Consider the following 22,146-nt stretch of genomic DNA (forward strand, 5'->3'; position numbering starts at 1 on the left):
AAGTCCAGGCTCATATATCTCACAGGCTACTCAGCTGTCTACAACATACCTCGAACTCGACATTACATTCCCATTTTTCCCCATCTCCTTGGCAACACCTTCTTCCCAGGAGCTCAACAAAACTCCAATATCATCCTGGCCTTCTGACTTGCTCTCAAAAACACCCACCTACCATCTGATCCATCAGTCAGTCTTGACGACTCTGCCTCCAAAACAGCATCCTCAATCCACCCATCTCTCCCTACTCCACCCGCCAGGCCACCACCCCCATCTCTCAGCTGGACCGTCAGTGGGCCCCCCGCCCCATTTATGCTGTCAGCCCACAGTCTATTCACCACTCAGCACCAGATTAATTATTTATGTGAGATGGTGTCCCTTTCCTGGTTAAACTCCCAAAGGCTTCACAGCATATTTTTAAAAAATAATCCACCCCAAAAAAAAAAAATAATAATAATCCACCCCTACACAGAATGGCAGAGCCCTCTGTTAGATGATTCCTTACCAGCCCCCAATCCTGCTGCCCAGATTGCCCCCCCATCCACCCACGTGATCATATGCACTTCCTCCTCTTCTGGAAGGAGGCAAGCTCCTCCCACTCAGGATTTTGCATGGCTGCCTTCTCTACCTGGAGCACCCATGGGTCCTTCTGCTGTTCAGCCCGGGGCCCTAATCCCACAGCCTGAGAGAGCCTTTCCCACCAGCCTAGCCTTCTGATCAACCTCGGGCATCCAAGCACCACTGCACACACCCTCCCTTCGTAGTTCTCTGCAGGGTACGCGTCACTATGGGTGTTTTTCCTACTTGACTGTTGTTGCTAGTCCTGCCATCTGGTTTGTAAGCCCCATAGGAGAAAGACCAACACTCTGGGGCACATGGTACCCTTGTGACTCACAGTAGTGTTGGCCCTCAGTAGGCAACCACAGCTCTATTTTCAGGAAGGGAAGAAAGGGAAGGAGGGTAGGAGGGAAAATAAGAAGAAGAGATTATAAGCCTCTTTCCTGAAATCCAGACCTTTCCATCTGCTGTGAAGTTGGCTGCAAATCTTGCTACTCATCCCCTTGGGAGGCAGACCTCTGCCCCCTTCCCTTGAGTCTGGATGGATGCTGTCACTGCTGGACTCATAAAATCCGGTAGAAATGGTGCTGTTCAGTGTCCACACCAGGCCTTAAAAGACTGATCGCCAGTCCAGGTTCCATGCATTAGACAGGGTGCTCGGGGCTGGTGCACTGGGATGACCCTGAGGGATGGGATGGGGAGGGAGGTGAGAGGGGGGTTCAGGACGGGGGACACGTGTATACCCATGGCTGATTCATGTCAATGTATGGCAAAACCACTACAATATTGTAAAGTAATTAGCCTCGAATTAAAATAAATTAATTAATTTACAAAAAAAAAAAAAAAAGACTGGCACTTGCAGTCCCCTGGAAGCTTGTCTCTGGGGCTAAGAAGTTCACCTCCCCCAAGACCACCGTGCTGGAGAACCCCCACGTAGGCGCTGCAACCAGAGTCCCAGCTGAATCTAGCCTTTCGGCCTCCCCCACCCAAGGCACCAGATCGTGGATTTCCCAACCCTACCACCAGCTTCAGTTGACACAGTGAGGAACAGAAATGTCCCGCCAAACCCTGCCAACATTCCTAACCACAGAGTCATCAGATATAATGAAATGGTTGTTGCTTTTGTCATGCATTTGGGGTCACTAATTACACAGCAATAGAAAACCAAACAAAAAAAAAAAATCTGCCTGTTGGTAATATCTAGAGAGATTTTACCATTGAATTTGTTCAGTACTAAGCTCACCCTCTCCTTAAGCCCCCTCCCTAGCCTCCTCCCTGACCAGAGACCCTCAACTTCCATAAATAGCATCACCGTCTACCCAGGAACTCAAGTCAGATGAACCTGGACATGGTTCACCTCACACCAAGTGAGATAAATCCTATACAATCCTCCCCATCCCCACTGGCACTGCCCTGGTTCAAGTTCCCATCATTTTCTCTCTGGGTAGCTGTGGGGGCTTCTGTTCCAGCTTCCCTGATCTTTGACCTTATCTCTCTCCATCCTTCCTGCACACTGGTACAAGGACATCAATCCAAAACATAAAGGTCTGAGAAGGTCCTCTACCACCCTCAGCATGAAGACCGAACTCAGGCAGGCTTATGAAGCTCTGCTTAAGCCAGATCCATCTAACCACACACTCCATCCTGTTTCCTGCTCTGCTTCACATGGATGGAATTCATGCTAATCAGCTAGTGCTCCCCAAATAGGCCATGGTGTCCTACGCCTCTGTGCCTTGCACATCATGTGCCATCTGCCCCCAAGGCTTTTCCTTGCCTTGACCACAGTTGGCAGACTTCCAACCATTCATAGAGGCTGAGACAGGCAGTACTGAGTGGCTGTCTGTACATCTTCATCTACCTTTTCACCTTCCATCACAGGGGCTAGAAAGCAAAGCATCCACTTCTCCATCCTCCCTGGCAGTTAGGGGTGCTCCCATCAATCACAGACATTGCCTGGCACCAGTCCTCCCTCTGTCTTCCTGTCTTGAATGCAGGCACAATGCCTGGTGCTGCTGCAGCCATCCTATGACCATGTGGCAACAAGCACCACACCAGCCACGGTCAAGCAGAAAGGTGAACAGTGCCTGGACCCTTGATGATAGGGTTCAGCTGCCAGGCCAACCCCGAGCAGCCAACTTCCAGAATTATTGTCTTTAAGACAGAAAATACTGCTTATCAAGCTTTCTACTACTTAACAGCCAAAAGCACTCCTAGTTGAGACTGTGTCTGACCTTAAGCGTCCGTTGCTCATTCAAGTCCCTGCCTGAATCCACACTCCCATTCCACCATGCACATAGACCTGTCCCAGCATTTGCCATCTTCACTACATTATATTTTTCCCTTGTCTCCTTCTCCCACAAACACTATGACCTTTTTGAGGAAAGAGATTGAGTTTTCTCACCTTTAATTCTTAGTTCCCACCCCATCCCTTGGCACAGAGACCCTCAGTACATGGAGTTATATAGACAGAATGTAAGCCTATGTTCCAGCCTAATATTTTAACCTTACACTTAAATTATTTCGATTATAAGCTGCCTTCACTCCTCATTCAAAAACAGCAGGGAAAATAGATTGATCGATTTTTTAAAAAATAAAGAAACAATGATACAGATTACCGAAATATTGCAGAGGAACAAAAAAGCTGCAATATTCCTCAAGACTCTTCTCTGGGCATTGCCCTGCAGGAAACAGGGGTGGCAGGCTGGGCCTGGGGCCCCTTCCCAGCTCTTATCCTCTTTCTCTTTGCCACCACCGACTTCTCTCAGATGTGTATTTCCATTGGCCACAGGCGGCATCTCACTGGCCTGGGGAGCTACGTCCGCGGCCGTAGGTCCGTTCTTGAGGCAGGAAGAAGGGAGACGCGTGGCATTGCCACTGTAGACTGTGACCACCCGCAGGGTTCTGATGTCTTCAGAGAGCTTCCCTGGCTCTCGGTGAATGGACTCAATGATGAAGAGGTTCTGGATGTATTTCTCGACAACCACCAGGATGGAGTAGGGCAGGTTGTACCAGGTGTATGGCGGCCGGGACTCAGAGCAAAGGATGGCCAGGATGGAACCCCAGGAGATGAACCAGGAGCCAGAGGCGGTACCCACCAGCAGGTCCGCGTCCAGTTTGCGGGCTGGGTTTTTGGACTCGTCTAGTGACTGCTCATCTAGCCTATAAATCCGGATCCCAGCCAGCCCTGCCACCCCCATAAGCATCAGCAAGATGATGGCATACAGGTAGAACATGATGAGCGCCGCCTCACTTTTGGTTTTGGAACGACCGATCTGGATCAGATACACCACCACAACCCCGATGGTCGCGGCCAGTGCGGTCAGGCCCAGGGCCGAGCCCAGCAGGACCCCGTGCAACCTGAACTGCATCTTCCGATGCTGGTGACTGTCGATTTTGCGCCCGATGTTTTTCCACAGGACATAGAGCATCGTGGAGGCCAGGATCTGATACTCTATGTTGAAAGGATAGAGGTAGTACATCCCGTGGGAGATGGCCGGGCAGAGGGTCGGGGGCGTGCAGTTACACGGAGGCGTGTGGTCATCTAAAACTAGGGGAGGCAGATCACAGGGGAGGGCGATTAGCACATTCATGTGATGACATGGAAAACCACAAAGAAATATTGTCACTCTGGATGTGTGCTTGGGTTTGCCCATTGAATGAAAAGCTTTATGTCATGGCTTATTGTCATGTTGAATATCCTGTCTAACTTGACAGCCGTGAATGTCCCCGAGAGAGTACTAATTACATGAATTAGATCTTCTCCAGACATCAGAATGTTGTCCAACCATTGGAAATGGTATTGTAGAAACCTACTTACCAACATACAAAGATGTTCAGAAGATACTGTTGAACAAAAGCAGCTTGCCAAAGAGGCTAGAGCATGACTCTATTTTTGTAAGTTATAGATATAAAGGTGACAGAGAGAGACAGGGAGATAGACAGATGTAGAAGAAGTCTGGAAGGCCACAAACTAAAATGTTAACAATGGTTATCCTTGGGTGGAAAAACAGCAGGTGATTTTTATTTGGTTTACTTTTCTCTTTTCTTTCTTTCAGTAAAAGAAACACCTCAAAGTATCTTTCTTGCAGTTTTATTGAGATATAATTGACTTATTGTGTAAGTTTTCCTTTAGATTTTGCTTCACTGTATTTTCTAAACTTTCTATATGAATATGATTGACATGTATTATTTCAAAATTACTTTTTTAAAAACAACCTTGTGAGGGAAAATGCCTCTTATGAGTAAAGATTTTCCTCTTGGGAATATCTGAAGCCAGCAAGTGTGGCAAGAGACAAGTCCCATATTCTGGAAGAAACTTGTTGATTGTATAAAGGACCATTTCATAACAAGGAGGGGAAATGCTGTAAGTAAATAATGAAATAGGCAACAAAAAGCCTTAAAGATGGTATAAATTCTTTGGCCTATAATTCCAATCTATTCTAGGGAACAAGTCAAAAATATAATCAAAGCATTAGGTAAAATTTTGTTGTGTGTTTCTGAGAAAGAAACAGAAACACTCAATGTGGCACAATTAGAAAGCATTAGATGGATTTCATAATGGATTAATTAGATGAATTTATAAAATTAGATGAATGCTATAATACATCTTTATAATGGAATAGTGGTGGCGGTTTAGTAGCCAAGTCGTGTCTGACTCTTGCGACCCCATGGACTGTAGCCAGCCAGGCTCCTCTGCCCAGAGGATTCTCCAGGCAAGAGTACTGGAGTGGGTTGCCATTTCCTTCTTCAGGAGATCTTCCCAACCCAGGAATCAAACCTGCAATGCAGGAGACCAGGGTTCGATTCCTGGGTTGGGAAGATCACCTGGAGAAGGAAATGGAATAGTAGGCAGCCATTAAAAATTATAATTGTGTCTGTGACAACCTAGAGGAGTGGGGTGGGGTGGAAGGTGAGAGGGGTTCAAGAGGGGGGACACATGTACACCTGTGGCTGATTCATGCTGATGTGCTGCAGAAACCAACGCAAAACGGCAAAGCAATTGTCCTTCAATTAAAAATAAATTTAAAGATTGTTAAAGATTAAAAAAATAACAATTGTGTGTTTTAATGATATAAGAAAATAATTACGCTACAATAACAATGAGGGGAAAAGTAAGAACAAATTGTATATCTAGTATTTCAAAATGCATACCACAACCCAGAATTCAGTTGTGAGCTCAGTTTAAAGGATAGCAGCCAATATTTTTTAATGCATTGCAATGGAATAAAATAGGATTAACTGAATGGAATCAAATACAATAGAAATTTGGGCATCTTTGATATAGTATGATTATTATTTCATGGGAACACACATGTAGATATAAGGGCATTTCGGTTGCAGTGTAAAATCTACTTCTTACTGTAGGTGGTAGAAAAAATGATTGAATATATACTGTATGATCTCAACTACAAATAAATACACAGCACACTACCAAAAACTAACCAGATGTTAACAGCATTTAGCTGTAGCATTTAGCTGCTACATTAGCTGTAGGTGTTATTGTGGATTTTTTCTTTACATTTTGCCATTGCTTTAATTTATGGTATGCATATACTACATATAAAATCAGGCAAAAAAGCCTTTATGGTAGCATTAATTACCCTCACTTGTTTTTTTATCTACTAATCCCAAACTCACAGTCCTTCCCTCCCCTATTCCCCTCCCCATTGGCAACAAGAAGCCTGTTCTCTATGTCTGTGAACCTGTTCCTGTTTAGTTGATAAGTTCATTTGTGTCATATTTTAGATTCCACATACAAGCTATATATATTCATCTTTCTCTGGCTGACTTACTTCACTTAGTATGATAATCCCTAGGTCCATCCATGTTGCTATAAATGGCATTATTTCATTCTTTTATGGCTGAGTAATATTCCATTATATATATGTACCACATCTTCTTTATCCATTCATCTGTCAATGGACATTTAGGTTGCTTCTATGTCTTAGCTATTGTAAATAGTGCTGCCATGAACATAGGGCTGCATGTATCTTTTTGAATTATAGCTTTGTCTGAGTGTGTGTGTGTGTGTGTGTGTGTGTGTGTGTGTGTGTGTACAGACACATACATACCCAGGAGTAATCTGCCTTACTTTTGCAGAGCACTACGATCTTCAATACACAAGGAGTTTCCCTACCACTTGTAACCTAAGACTGTATGATGCAAAAGACAAGGAAGAACTCAGAAGAAAAAGGTTCAGATTAATAGAATGTTAGAGTTGACAATGTTTCCTTTTTTATAAATTAATCCCATCTTCACCAAGGTCTCTGGAGCCACACTGCTATGATTCAAATCCTGGCTCAATCATCTGCTCACTGTGTGATCTTGGGTTAGTCACTTAACTTCTCTGTGGCCCAGTCGTTTCATCCATATAACAAGGTTAGTGTTGCCTACCTCCAAGTGTGGGGACAAGAGTTTAATGTGCCAGCCACTCAGAGAATGCTTACCAAAACATGTTGTTATTGCTCTCATTGCTGTTACTGTTACGATTCCAGTGAGGAAATGAGGCCCAAGGAGCATGACCTTCCCAAGAGTAGGCTGCTGGTTGGGGGTGGTGAAGAAATATAGCGTGTCCCCTGATTTTGTCATTCTCACCCCACTGGTGAGGAAACAGGTTTAAAGTTCTCTTTGTGACTGATCTGGGTTTGTACAGAAAGGATATATGTGCAGTACATTAACACTGGAAGGACTCATGGAAAGTATGTGGTTCAAGCCCCCTCACTTTATGAATGAGAAAAGAGAGGCTCAGAGTGGCTGAATGGCATCCAAAGGTCACAGAGCCAAAACATGCCATCATGGACATAGGACCCAAACCTGAGACCTCAGTCTCCCGTACATTCCTCTACCCCACATTCTTCTCAACTCCAGTGCTCTGAGATCAAATCAACAGATAGATTCCAAAAGAGAATTCTGGAAGAAAATGAAAAGCTTCACACGACAGGTGCTCAAATAGGTACAAGGGGGAATAAAGATGGGCCAAAATTATAAACCAAATAGAGTTAAATAAAAACTTCAAATGAGCAAAAACCAATTAACCACAACATACCATTAGATGTCTATGGATATTTCAAAGCTATACTTGCAGTAGAAAGAACTGCTCATAGAAGTTTAATTAAAAACACAAACGGTAACAACCACCAACCTTCTGCAGTTGTAAACAAAGACATTCACCTCCATACCAAACTGAACCATGAGAAACGGTGATCAAAATGATGACCCTTGGGTCTGACGAGTCACTGAAGAACCCTTTAATTATGCTCAGCACACCCTACTTATGGAGGCAGGATGAAAGACTTAGGAGGTTTTGAAAGATTTTCAACAACAGGGGATTGTCTGGCCAATGTTCAGTTGGGTGGACCCTGCAGGTCTTTGAAACCCATCCCTCCATCTCTGAGATTTCCCAGCTGTTCCAAGGTAGCAGCCAGGCAACTCTTACCACTCACCTATAGTTATGTTCCCAAAGCCCAGGGTGATGAGTCGTTCCTTGTGTTCATTAAGTTGGTGCTTTGACTCATTCAGGATGCTGTTAGCCCACAGAAGCAGGTTGGTGAACACTGAGTGGATCACTCCAAACCTGAAAAACACAAGGACTCACTGCTTGAGCAGCCCTGGAAAGCTCTGAGCCCAAGAGATGAGGTGGAGACTTTCTGTGCATGAACACACGTGCACACACACACACACACACACGCCTCTTTCTCAGCAGTGATTGTGGTTTCATCTGGCAACTCAAGTTCTGGGTGGGTCCCCTGTCTGGCTAGGAGAAGCAGTTGCATGGAACCTTCCAAAACCCCAGTCTTGGCACTCTGCCTTAATCTTGAACCTGCCAGGACTCAATTCATTGTCTACAGGACAAAAAAAAAAAAAAAAGCCCTGCGTCTTGAAAGAGGGATACAGGGATGGAAATTTACTAAAAGCAGGCAACCAACCCCACCATACCTCAAACCCTTTCTTCCATAAGGGAAGAGGACACTTAAGAAAAGATAAAAGGGCTACACTGACATCTGGAGAGTTCGGTACATCCTTATTGTTGGGTTGCCAACCCAGTGGTCATTATCAATCCTCTGTCTTGCCATTTACTTCAAAGACACCAAAACAAATCACAGACTTGATATCTGGCCTCCCTTGCAATGAGGCATGGCCATTCCGGCCAATAGGATGTGAGGTGAAGTCTACTGGGCACTACTGAAAAGCTTTCGGTTTCTTGATGGAAGACAACAGAATGAGAAAAGCCTCTTTAGTCCCCTTCTCCCCCTTTTTCCCAGCCTTGAATGTAGACACGAAAGCTGGAATTGTGGCAGCTATCTTGTAACCATGAAGCAACCAACACGGGATGAAACCCTCAGCCACTGAGGGAGGCAGAAACATTCAAAAAGCCTATTCTGTGACAACACTGTTTAGCAGCTGGAGTTTCAGATAGGTTTAGGAACGCTGCTGTGGTTAGTTGTCAGTCGTGTCTGACTCTTTGCAACCCCATGGACTGCAGCTCACCAGGCTCCTCTGTCCATGGGATTCTCCAGGCAAGAATACTGGAGTGGGTCGCTATGCTCTCCTCGAGGGGATCTTCCCAACGCAGGGATCATACCAAGGTTTCCTGCATTGCAGGTGAATTCTTTACCAGCTGAGCTACCAGGAAAGCCCAGGTTTAGGAATTATGCCACATTATTTGGCCACCTCATGCGAAGAGTTGACTCATTGGAAAAGACCGTGATGCTGGGAGGGATTGGGGGCAGGAGGAGAAGGGGATGACAGAGGATGAGATGGCTGGATGGCATCACCGACTTGATAGGCATGAGTTTGAGTAAACTCTGGGAGTTCGTGATGGACAGGGAGGCCTGGCGTGCTGCGATTCATGGGGTCGCAAAGAGTCGGACACGACTGAGCGACTGAACTGAACTGAACTGACTCCCATGGTAAAGAATCTGCCTGCAATATGGTAGACCCGGATTTGATCTCTGGGTCAGGAAGATCCCCTGGAGGAGGGCATGGCAACCCACTCCAGTATTCTTGCCTGGAGAATCCCATGGACAGAGGAGCCTGGCCAGCTACAGTCCATGGGGTCGCAAAGAGACAGACATGACTGAGCAACTAACACTACACTACACTACTATTTCACAAATAGAGTAAATAGACACATTTGGAGTTTGAAAGTTAGTAAGCGCAAGGCTACTCTAGTCTGAGCAGAGTTCTAGCCCTGCCTTCGACCACACTGCCTCCTAAGGAAGAAGAAAAAGGATGACTCTGGACTCTGGAGGACGGGGGAGGGATCTAGGGTAACATGGTTCCAACGGAGTCACGGTCTGTTTCAGAGCCTCCAAAGTCTCTGCATGGCTGACAGTTTAACATGTGTTCACATTGGTCGCTTCTAGGGTGCTTAACAATGGGCCATGCATGAAGCAGGTGCAGCAAATACAGGTGATTTGAGAAGGACATTCCTTGAAACTTCTAACAGATCACTTCCCAGTGGCAGAGCAGAGGCCCAGAGGATGCAAGCCCCCGTAACCAAGAGTATGCTTGTCCATGATCTGCCTCCAGGAAAAATGGTACAGCTGGATCCTCATCCCTGACCTTGCTTCTCTGAGTTTAACCCAGATGACTCCTCTGGGGCTCCCACAAACACTTGAAAGCCAAGTCTTTCCTTATTTGAACTCTTGCTTCCTTTGGCCGCTTCACAATGTCCAGGCGCAAGTGGAGAAGGCCGTGGGTGGGCAGTCTGAGTCAGGTGCTTCCCCATCTGCCCGCCCCTTGTGCTTGTCCATTTGCTCCAGATTGTGGTCAGTCTTCGCCAGGGCACCTGGGAGGCACTGTATGTATAGAGCCTTTGACAAATGCAGACAATGCTGTTTGCCTCCGGCTGGCTGGCTGGCTTTTGTTTTATTTATAATGCACACAGCTCCTCTTTCCTCTCCTCTTTCCTGGTCCAAATGACGTTGCCTAATCCCAGTTCCACAGAACCCACCCATGGCTGCAGGCATTTTTCTGCCACGCAAGTTCCCCAGGAGCTGACAACTTCCGGTTGGTTGATCTGGAAACTGTCCTACAAACTAACGGCAAACATCATTTCCTCATGCCAGGCTGCCTTGCTCATACGTGGATCCAGTAACCCCAGACCACAATAAAGAGAAAGCTTCCATGAGCCATTTTTTTTACCTCAGTTTATCTTTCCAGCTGTTTTCAGAAGTGCTATTTCTCTAAACTTCACTCTTGAGAAAAGAAAAACATTCAAACCTGTAAGAATTAGCAGATCAGGAGAAAAGTCCCTGTAGGTACTAAAAGCATGGATAGTGGAGTATTGGCTCAAAAGACCAGAAGAAACGGGTAAGTCCAAGGGTGGGAAGTTCTGAAACCTCCAGGGTGTGGCAGGAAGTGTCAATGAATAAAGCAGGCCTGGGACACATTAGGGAGTGGTGGGTAATAGGGTCTACAGAGGGGCTCACGGTTGAAATGGCTGATTATGTTGACCTCACCAACAAACAATAACATCACAGTGACCCTTGAGACAGACCAAATTGCCCAAATGACATTCTGTTTTCCCCACTGGTGCCTACCTTCTCAAGGCTACGAGACCCCCGGATTCCAGACCTCTGGCTATGTGACAGGACTCAGCTACAGGCTAAAAATTAACCGTTCCTTCAGAGAATTTTTCATTGGTGGTATATAAGAAAGACCCCATCAGGAAGGGAGGACGCTGGTTCTCCGTAAGGGCCAGTCACCTTCTCGTTTCCCTCTAATAAATTTCCCTTTTCTTGCCTGACTGTCCAGGTCACTCTCTTTTCCTCTGCACTCCATCTTACGGTGGGGACTATAGCTAAATGAGTGGCCAGCTCCCATCTGGAGGGAACAATTCCAACTCAGCCCTAGCTCTTTGCTGCCATGCACATTTTGGAATATCAAACCTTCCAATTATTCTGGAGACCTCTAATTCTGGGGACTTCTCTGGCTGGCCAGTGCTTAAGACTCCACATTTCCACTGTAGAGGGCACGAGTTTGATGCCTAATCAAGGAACTAAGGTTCCATGTGCCACCCAGCATGACATAAAGGTTTTATAAGAATTTTTTAAAAAAATCTAAAACCAAAAGTTGATGAGTAACTCAAAAATGGTTAACGCTTTGCCTTATTTAAAAAAAAAAAAAAACAGGCTAAATCAAGCTATGAGAATATCTAGTTCAAACTACATTCTATCCAGTTTAGGAAAGAGGCCCAAGACAGGGAGATTCATCTCCAATTGCTCAACAAACAAGGTCAAGGCAGGACCAGGTTCCAGTCCTTTGGAATTCCTTTAGGTGAAAAATCTCAGTGGGAAGTATCTGGGTACATGGCCTAGAACAGCGTTATCCCAAAGAAGAGAATGTAAGACACTGAGGCAATTTTTAATTTAAATTTAAATTTTTTTTAAATTTAATTTTTACTTTAAATTTAATTTTTAATTAAAAAGAGACTTTTAAATTTCCCAGTAGTCACATTTAAAGAACAGTAAAAAGGAACAGGTGAAAATAATTTTTTTTTTTTGTTAACCCCAGTATATCTAATATACTACGATGTCAACTAATCAAAAAGAAAGATTTCACCCAGTAAACCCCGATGGCCACTGAGCCACTGTGATGCTGCGGAAATAGCGTTGGATTTAAAGTCAGCATCCAGGTCCCGCCCAGCTATGCACAGGTGAGCTGCCTGACCTTGGACATTCGCTTCCTTTCTCGGTTTCCTCACCTGCCAAGTAGGATCATGATTGTAGGTACTGTCCCTAACTGACAGGGCTATCGTGAGACACTCTCATAAGTAACACGTGTAAGATAAAGTGCTTTATGAATGAGAAACCCCATTTTATTCAGTCAGGAGTTCCTGGTAGGACAAGTGGCCCAATATACACTTACTGAGGGCATCTCACCCTTTATCTCAACAATCCTACTTCCAGGAATTTAACTCAAGAAAATAACCAGAGGATAAACAACAAGGTCCTACTATATAGCACAGGAAACTATATTCAATATCCTGTGATAAACCATAATGGAAAAGAATATGAAAAAGAATGTATAATCAAGCATAACTGAATCATTGTGCTATAGAGCAGAAATTACCACAACACTATAAGTCAACTGTGTGTGTGCAAGTCACATCAATCGTGTCCAACTCTTTGCCACCCTATGGACCGTAGCCCACCAGGCTCCTCTGTCCGTGGGATTCTCCAGGCAAGAATACTGGAGTGGGTAACGATTCCCTTCTCCAGGAGATCTTCCCGATCCGGGAATTTAACCTGGCTCTCTGGCATTGCAGGCAGATTCTTTACTGTCTGAGACACCTGGGAAGCCCATATAAGGAGGTAATTAAGGTTAATGAGGTCATAAGGGTGGGGGCCGGATCCAACATGACTGGTACCCTTATAAGAAGAGGAAGAGGCACCAGCGATCTCTCTCCCCCTGCCCAGGGGAAAAGCCAGGTGAAGACAAAGTGAAAAGGCAGTGCCTGCAAGTCGGCAAGACAGCCTCACCAGAAACCAACCTGCAGGTACCTTGACCTTGGATTTGGAGCCTCCAGAACTGCAAGAAGATACGTTTCTGTTGTTTACGCTCCTCCTCCCCTGCCCAGCGTGCGGTACTCAACCACGGCAGCCCGAGAAAAATACAACAGGGTTGTATCATTTGACCAACTATACCAATGGCATATTATGCAATCAGTTAAAGATCATGGAGTAGAAAAAGTCAGGGGAAATGTTAATAACAAAATGAAAAGAAAAGGCAAGAAGAGCAGGACCACAATTGTAAAAAGAAAAAAAATTACCTACCTCTTCACTGAAAAAAAGACTGGAAGGAAACTGACCAAAATATGAATAGCAGCTACCTCTGGGCAGCAGCTGTCTGGGTAAGCTCTGGCTGCTGCAACAAAACAACAGACATTTATTTCTCACAGTTCTAGAAGCTCAATGTCCAAGATCAAGGTGCCAGCAGACTTGGTTTCTAGTGAAGCCTCTCTTCTGGGCTTGCAGAGGGCTGCCTGTCACTGTGTCCTCACAGGTACACTCAGGGCAAGGGGGTGCAAATCACCTGTCTCTTTTCTATGTGGATACTAATCCCATAAGAAGGGCTGTACCCTCATGAACTCACCACCTAATTACTTCCCAAAGGCACCACCACCAAATACCCATCACACTGGGGGTTAGGGCTCCAACACATGAATTTGAGGGAGACACAGACGTTCAGTCCATAATGGTGGCATTATGGTGATTTTTAAATTCCACTGTGTCCTTACAAGTTTTACCAGGAAACAAAACTACATTTTTTAAGAAGAATGTTATGGAGTAGACACAGTGAAACTCATGCTCCAGAACAAAATCAGTAAGCATTCTCCTCAAGCTGTGAGCTGAACCCAGCCTCACTGATGGAAAAAGAAGCAGGTGATACACACACACCCGTCACTGCCCAGTGCACGAAACAGGAGACACTGGATGAAAATCCCTGTCTGGCCATTTGCACTCTGGAGACCCAGGTAAGTCCCCTAACCTGCTAGAACCTGCTGCCACCTCCATTTGAGGCAGAGAAGAATAGTTACCATAGTTAAGCTGACAGAGCCCAGATGAAACACGAGGATGGATGGGGAAGTCTTTGTCCTGCCCTAAGGGACAATTCACTTTTGGCTAAGATCAAGTGCAGTCTGGGGGCTTCCCTGGGGGCTCAGTGGAAAAGAATCCACCTGCCACTGCAGGAGACGCAAGAGATGTAGGTGGGCTACACAGGCTTGCAAAAAGTCGGACACAACTGAGCAACTGAACACAAGGGGCAATTAAGACAGGAGTTAAAGATCACTGCCAAGGCCACTGATCGGGGCTGCACAGGGGAACAGACAGTCTACACACTCCTGCAATGATGCTCAGATGCCTGGGTACCTTGACCCATTACCTCTGCATATCACCACTAGTGCCTGGCATCAGGCTCAGCACACAGTCGGAGCACAATAGATGCCTCACTGCTGGATGAGCAGATCCTTTCTGCATAATGAGGTTGGTGACAGTTATTTCTAGTCCATGGGATTCTCCAGGCCAGAATAGTAGAGTGCGTAGCCTATCCCTTCTCCAGCGGATCTTCCCGACCCAGGAATCAAACCAGGGTCCCCTGCATTGCAGGTGGATTCTTTACCAACTGAGCTATCAGGGAAGCCCTCTACTTCAATAAAATAGTTCGAACCAGTGGTCATATGTAAGTCACTTTCTTAAATAGCAGTTTTCATTTCAAACGATACTGGGAGATTTATCTGTGCATTTTGGACAGTTTATATGATGAGGGATCTTTCTAGAAAGCAAACAGTGATCCCTTGATGCCTCTGCAGGTGTGCACAGAGGCTTTCTTGCCTACATTTAGGAAATTCCCTTCATTAGCCTACAGATTCTCTCCCTTGATCCTCACAATCATATCAAGAGAGAGATGGGCAGACATAAACAGACCCAACACTCAGGGTCCTTATTCTGTGCCAGGAACAAGCTCTACATCAATTACTGCATTCAGTCCCCAGAGGCTGGCTGTGCTATTATCCCCATTTTACAGATGAGGAAAACAGAGGCTCACAAAGGGGAAGTTTGTAAGACAGCAGAGGCAAAATTCGACTCACATCACCATACTTTTAGGGCTGTCCCAGAAGAGGCCGAAAGCAGAGGGTCCCCTCTCCAGGCCACAACTGAAGACTTTGCTTGTCAGAATAGAGAAGAGAGTGGTTCTCATATTTTAAACCCAAGTATTGACTATGCCAAAGCCTTTGACTGTGTGGATCACAATAAACTGTGGAAAATTCTGAAAGAGATGGGAATACCAGACCACCTGACCCACCTCTTGAGAAACCTATATGCAGGTCAGGAAGCAACAGTTAGAACTGGACATGGACCAACAGACCGGTTCCAAATAGGAAAAGGAGTATGTCAAGGCCGTATATTGTCACCCTGCTTATTTAACTTATATGCAGAGAACATCATGAGAAATGCTGGGCTGGATGAATCACAGGCTGGAATCAAGATTGCCTGGAGAAATACCAATAACCTCAGATATGCAGATGATACCACCCTTATGGCAGAAAGTGAAGAGGAACTAAAAAGCCTCTTGTTGAAAGTGAAACAGGAGAGTGAAAAAGTTGGCTTAAAGCTCAACATTCAGAAAACTAAGATCATGGCATCTGGTCCCATCACTTCATGGGAAATAGATGGGAAGACAGTGGAAACAGTGTCAGACTTTATTTTGGGGGGCTCCAAATTCACTGCAGATGATGATTGCAGCCATGAAATTAAAAGACACTTACTTCTTGGAAGGAAAGTTGTGACCAACCTAGATAGCATATTAAAAAGCAGAGACATTACTTTGCCAACAAAGGTCCATCTAGTCAAGGTTATGGTTTTTCCAGGGGTCATGTATGGATGTGAGAGTTGGACTGTGAAGAAAGATGAGTGCTGAAGAATTGATGCTTTTAAACTGTGGTGTTGGAGAAGACTCTTGAGAGTCCCTTGGACTGCAAGGAGATCCAACCAGTCCATCCAGAAGGAGATCAGTCCTGGGTGTTCAATGGAAGGACTGCTGAAGCTGAAACTCCAATACTTTGGCCACCTCATGCGAAGAGCTGACTCATTGGAAAAGACCCTGATGCTGGGAGGGTTTGGGGGCAGGAGGAGAAAGGGACGACACAGGATAAGATGGCTAGATGGCATCACCTACTCGATGGACACGAGTTTGAGTAAGCTCCGGGAGTTGGTGATGGACAGGGAGGCCTGGTGAGCTGCGGTTCATGGGGTCGCAAAGAGTTGGACATGACTGAGTGACTGAACTGACTGACTGAAGACAGCAGTGATTAGCTTTGTTTGTTCTAAACGAACATTAAATTCAGCATGTAAGCGATTACCCACAGTGTTTACCTTTCCAGTGTTTTGAAAGACTGGATGATATCCTTTGAGTGCCCCCAGAGAAAGTACACCTAAATGGAAACAAAGAAAATAAAGATACATCAATGGGAAAGCCATCACTACATCTGCATCATGAGAAGTTATAAAACCTAAGGGAAGGATGTGGAAAGTGTTGGGCATGTCAGTGACCACTCTGTCCAAAAATGGCAAGTCATTTCCAGTGATGGTGCCATTTCTCATGGGAGACACTGCTCCGGAGGCACTGCCGTAAGAATCGGAGGGAGGTCTCCAGGTTTAGGAGGCAATGGTACCCTGTGTGCTATGGGGCGGGCCTTGGGGAGCAGCAGCCTGCCTGCCATGATGCCTGTTCACCTGTTTCTACCATCCTTACAGGGCTTCATTCAAGATATATTGACTGAACTGTTACTACATCTGTGGCCAGAAACCAAATTTTGAGTGCTTTAAATGAAGAACAGAAGTGATTCAGGTTGGTCTTTTATTTTCCTCTGCAGTAAGTCCCCTATATACGAACCCTCAAGTTGCGAACTTTCAGAGCTGCAAGCATGCATTCTATCAACCTCAGTCAGTCACTCAGTCGTGTCCAACTCTGCAACCCCATGGACTGCAGCACACCAGGCTTCCCTGTCCATTGCCAACACCTGGAGCTTGCTCAAAGTCATGTCCATCGAGTCGGTGATGCCATCCAACCATCTCATCCTCTGTCATCCCCTTCTCCTCCCGCCTTCAATCTTTCCCAGCATCAGGGTCTTTTCCAAGGAGTCAAGCGTGAATGAAACCACAGCTTCCCCTCCGTCTCCTATTGCTGATGATCCTTCAGCTCTACCGTCTCCCTCCTCCAGTCAGTAACTCTTCTCACCTGTCCGCTCAATGCCAGCCCCTGCATGCCAGCTACTGTACTGTAATACTTGACTTTTCAAGATGTGTGTGCTGTGTGCTCAGTTGCTCAGTCGTGTCTGACTCTTCATCACCCTATGGACAGTAGCCCACCAGGTTCCTCTATGGAATTTTCCAGGCAAGAATACTGGAGTGGGTTGCCATTTCCTCCTCCAGGGGATCTTCCCAACCCAGGGATCAAACCTGCGTCTCTTACATCTCCGGCACTGGCAGGTGGGTTCTTTACCGCTAGCGCCACCTGGGAAGCCCCCCAAGGTACTGTGCTGTAAGATTTTAAATGCTATACTTTTGTGTTTGTTTTTTTTTATGTATTATTTATGTAAAAAGTATTATAAACCTATTGCAGTACAGTGCTGACTTCCCTGGTGGCTCAGTTGGTAAAGAATCTGCCTGCAATGCAGGAGATTTGGGTTCGATCCCTGGGTTGGGAAGATCCCCCAAAGGAGAGCACGGCAACCGACTCCAGTATTCTTGCCTGGGAAAGCCCATGCACAGAGGAGCCTGGCGGGCTACAGTCCATAGGGTCGCAAAGAGCTGGACATGACTGATCGACGAAAGCACAGCACTACATATCTAACTGTGATAGTTGGGTAACTAGACTAACTTTGTTGGACTTACAAAAAAATTTGAATTACAAATGGGCTCTCAGAACAGAACTCATTCTTATGTAGGTGATTATATACATATATGTACTACATTATGTCTGCCGCCCAGGCCCCTGGCCACGCGGTCACTAGAAGCAAATCAGGATACAGGCTAAATGTGGGGAGGCTGTATTGGACCCATGTGCAAATCCCAACTCCCTTGGCCTTGGACAAGTCTGTTTTCTCATCTGTGACATGAGGGTGATAATGAAACTTACCTTGGAGGGTGCTGTGTGCATTGAAATAAGATAATCCATGTCTACTTAGAACAGCACCTGCAGTAGGTATGTTTCCAGTAAAAGCTCTCTGTTGTCAACTTACTCCTCTGTCCTATGCATAATCTGAGCTCCTAAAACATTTGGGGCCTTATTATTAGATGGTAAAGAATCTGCCTGAGTGCAGGAGACCTGGGTTGGATCGCTGGGTCAAGAAGATCCCCTGAAGGGAATGGCAACCCACTCTAGTGTTCTTGCCTGGAGAATCCTATGGACAGAGGAGCCTGGCAGGCTACAGCCCATGGGGTCACAAAGAGTCAGACATGACTGAGCGACTACATACTTTAGACACAAACACACGTTGAGCACCTACTACTTGTCAGACACAGCTGGGAAGTTCATAAATTTGTCTCAGCCTCCGTTTTGCAAGTGTGTGCTATTAAAAGATAATCAGACGACATACATTCAAAAATACACCACACATACTCTCTCATCCACATCATTTCACCTAAGATTTACTATCCTGCTCTGGAAAACACTGTCAGGCATGATTCGTGAAACATCTAACAACTTAAAAAACAGGAAAACAGAGAGCAGTGGCTCCTGGTAAAGATGGCATTCAGCCCAACAACAGGGAAGCGCTAAAGGAAATTAGTTTTTGTCTATGAATTCTAAGCTAGATGGCTACCAAGCTGATGCTTTGATAAAGACTATATAGCAGGGGTTTGCTGGTGGCTCAGCAGTGGAAAGTCTGCCTATCAATGCAGATGACCCAGGTTTGATCCCTGGTCCGGGAAGATCCCACATACCAAGGAGCAACTAAGCCCAAGCGCTGCAACTTCTGAGCTTGTGCTTTAGAGCCCGGAAACCGCAACTTCGAGCCCAAGGGCCACAACTCCAGAAGCCCTGTGCCTAGGGCCTGTGCTCTGCAGAAAGAGAAGCCACTGCAGGGAGAAACCCAAATACTGCGACTCAAGAGTAGCCTCCGCTCTCCACAACGAGGGAGAAGCCTTGCAGCAACTAGACCCAGCACAGCCAGTAAATACATAAATATCTTAACAAGAATACTTTTAAAAATAGACTACATAGAAAAATAAAGAAGTTTATGATTTAAGTGAAAAATTGTACACAGAAAATTCTGCACCTTATATGTAAAACTTTGATTAGAGTATACACTTGAGTACCAGGAGAGAGAACACATAAAAACAGCAACAGATATTCCCGTTGAGGACTTACAGAATTTTTAGACTCTTTTTCAATTTTTTTCAGTAATGTTACATTTTTTAAATAAATATTTTTAAATCACCATACAATCCAGCAGTTCGACTTCTAGGTACATATCCAAATGAATTGAAAGCAAGGTCTTGGGACTTCACTAGTGGTCCAGTGATTAGGAATCCACCTGCCTAATGCAGGCGATACAGGTTGGATCCCTGGTCTGGGAGGATGCCACCTGCCGTGGAGCAACTAGGTACCATAACTACCAAACCCGAATTCTAGAGCCCACAAGCCTAGAACTACTGAAGCCTGCATACCCCAGGGCCACACTCTGCAACTAGAGAAGCCACTTCAGTGAGAAGCCCACACACCGCAAGGAGAGAGTAGCTCCCACTCACCACCACTAGAGAAAGCCCACACAGTGCAGCCAATAAATTTTAAAAAAATTTTTTAAAGCAGAGTCTCAAAAATATATTTGCACACATACATTCACAGCAGCATTACTCACAATGGCCAAAAGATGGAAGCAACCCCAGGGTCTATCAACGAATGAACAGGAAAAAAAAAAAATGTGGTTCATCCATAGAATGGAATAGTTTTCAGCCTCAAAAAGGAAGGAAATTCTGACACATCTACAACATGGATAAATCTTAGGGACATTATGCCAAGCAAAATAAGCCAGTCACAAAAGGACAAGCACCCTATATTTCTACTTGTCTGATTCAAAGAGATAGAAAGCTGAATAAGTTGGAAAGTTGAATGGCAGTTGCCCAGCACTGGGAATGGTAGAAATCAGAAGTTAGTATCTGAGGGGACATTTTTTGCAAGATGAAAGAGTTGTGTTGACTGGTTGCACAACAATGTGAATATATTTAACACTGCTGAACCAAGGTAAAAATGGCTAAGGCAGCAAATGTTATGGTTACATGTTACCACAATTTGAAAATAAAAAGTCTGTTCTAAAAAGTAATGATTGAGGGGAGGAGCTAACATGGCGGAGGAATAGGACGGGGAGACCACTTTCTCCCCTACAAATTCATCGAAAGAACATTTGAATGCTGAGCAAACTGCACAAAACAACTTCTGATCACTAGCAGAGGACATCAGGCGCCCAGAAAAGCAGCCCATCGTCTTCAAAAGGAGGTAGGACAAAATATAAAAGATAAAAAGAGAGACAAAAGAGCTAGGGACAGAGACCCGTCCCAGGAAGGGAGTCGTAATAGAGGAAGTTTCCAAACACCAGCAAACCTTCTCACTGGCGGGTCTGGGGGAAGTTTTCAAATCTTGGAGGGCAACCTAACTGGGAGGAAAAATAAATAAAACCCACAGATTACATGCCTAAAAGCAACTCCCAGCAGAAAAGTACCCCAGACACTCGCATCCGCCACCAGCAAGTGGCGGGCAGCATTGCTTAGAAACAAAAGAAAGACTGAGCAATTCCAGAGAAGAGCTAGCCGGCGGACCGGCCCATACCCCGCCGGAGGCAGGAGGCAGGGGGGAGGGGAAAGGGGCAAACTCGGCCCCAGAGGCGGCATCCCCTACCAAACTGCAAACAGACTTCCAGTTTCTAACCAAAGACTTTCTGAGATTCTGGATGGTTGACATCCGCCGGGAGGGTCGCGGCTAGAGACCAGCTCCCCAGAACAGACACAAGGCGCGCGCAGACTGAGGCTGGGACTGCAGAGGGGAGAAGGGGTGCTGCACCCGGGACAAGCTCCTGGCTGGCTGAGCTGCTAGGGCTGGGGAAGGCACAAAACGCAGGCCCAACCAAGTCTGCGCTTTTGTGGAGTACCCGAAAACTGAAACCACACGCAACTCAGGCCCGCTCCCTATAGAGCAGCCTGGAGCCTGAGCAGTGTAGCACACGCGCCGTGAGCGGGGGCAAACCCAGTATGGCCAGAACACTGCGAGCGCTCCCCACACACGCCAGTGACATTTGTCTGCAGAGCCCCTCCCTCCCCACAGCACCACTGAACAAGCGAACTCAAACAAGAGACCACCTACACCCGCTTATGTCAGGGCGGAAACTAGACACTGAAGAGACCGGCAAACAGAAGCCAAATAAACAGAGGGAACAGCTTCAGAAGTGACCGGTGCAACAGATTAAAATCCCTGTAGTTAACACCGACTACACTGGAAGGGGCCTATAGGTATCGAGAAGTGTAAGCTGGAACAAGGAGCTATCTGAAACTGAACCGAACCCACACTGCCCGAAACAGCTCCAGAGAAATTCCTAGATATATTTTTACTATTTTTTTAATTAAAAAAATCTTTTTCTCTCTTTTTTAACTTTTTTCTTTTATTTCCTTTTAAAATTCCCTATTACTCCTCTATTACTCCTTAATTTTCATTTTCATATATTTTTACTATTTTTTAATTAAAATTTTTTTTTCCTTTTTTCTTTTATTTTCTTTTAAAGTCTTCTATTTATCCTCTATTACTCCTTAATTTTCATTTTCATTCTCATATATTTTTACTATTTTTTTAATTAAAACATTTTTTCTTTTATTTTCTTTGAAAGTCCTCTATTACTCCTTAATTTTCACTTTCATTTCACTATAACCTTGAAAAAAAAAAGACCCTATTTTTAAGGCAAACTTCATATATATTTCTTAAATTTTTTGTTTTTGTTTTCAATATTGTATTTTTAAGAGTCTAACCTCTACTCTAGATTTTTAATCTTTGTTTTTCAATATTTGATATCAATTTTGGACATTTAAGAACCCAATA

The 22,146-nt window shown here is 45.2% G+C and overlaps 1 protein-coding gene across 1 annotated transcript in view; it reads right to left on the minus strand.

Moving 5' to 3' along the window:
• OTOP1 (otopetrin 1) overlaps positions 1 to 22,146 on the minus strand; it is a 47,268-nt gene that overhangs the window by 2,668 nt on the left and 22,454 nt on the right. Inside the window, exons 3-5 of the mRNA XM_020908695.2 lie at positions 16,437 to 16,495; positions 7,998 to 8,128; positions 3,171 to 4,102 (exon numbers count right to left, since the gene is read on the minus strand). Coding sequence (XP_020764354.2) covers positions 3,171 to 4,102; positions 7,998 to 8,128; positions 16,437 to 16,495 — 1,122 coding nt within the window. The remainder of the gene's footprint in view (positions 1 to 3,170; positions 4,103 to 7,997; positions 8,129 to 16,436; positions 16,496 to 22,146) is intronic.

Source organism: Odocoileus virginianus, chromosome 29 (assembly GCF_023699985.2).
Source record: "Odocoileus virginianus isolate 20LAN1187 ecotype Illinois chromosome 29, Ovbor_1.2, whole genome shotgun sequence".
NCBI lineage: Eukaryota > Metazoa > Chordata > Mammalia > Artiodactyla > Cervidae > Odocoileus > Odocoileus virginianus.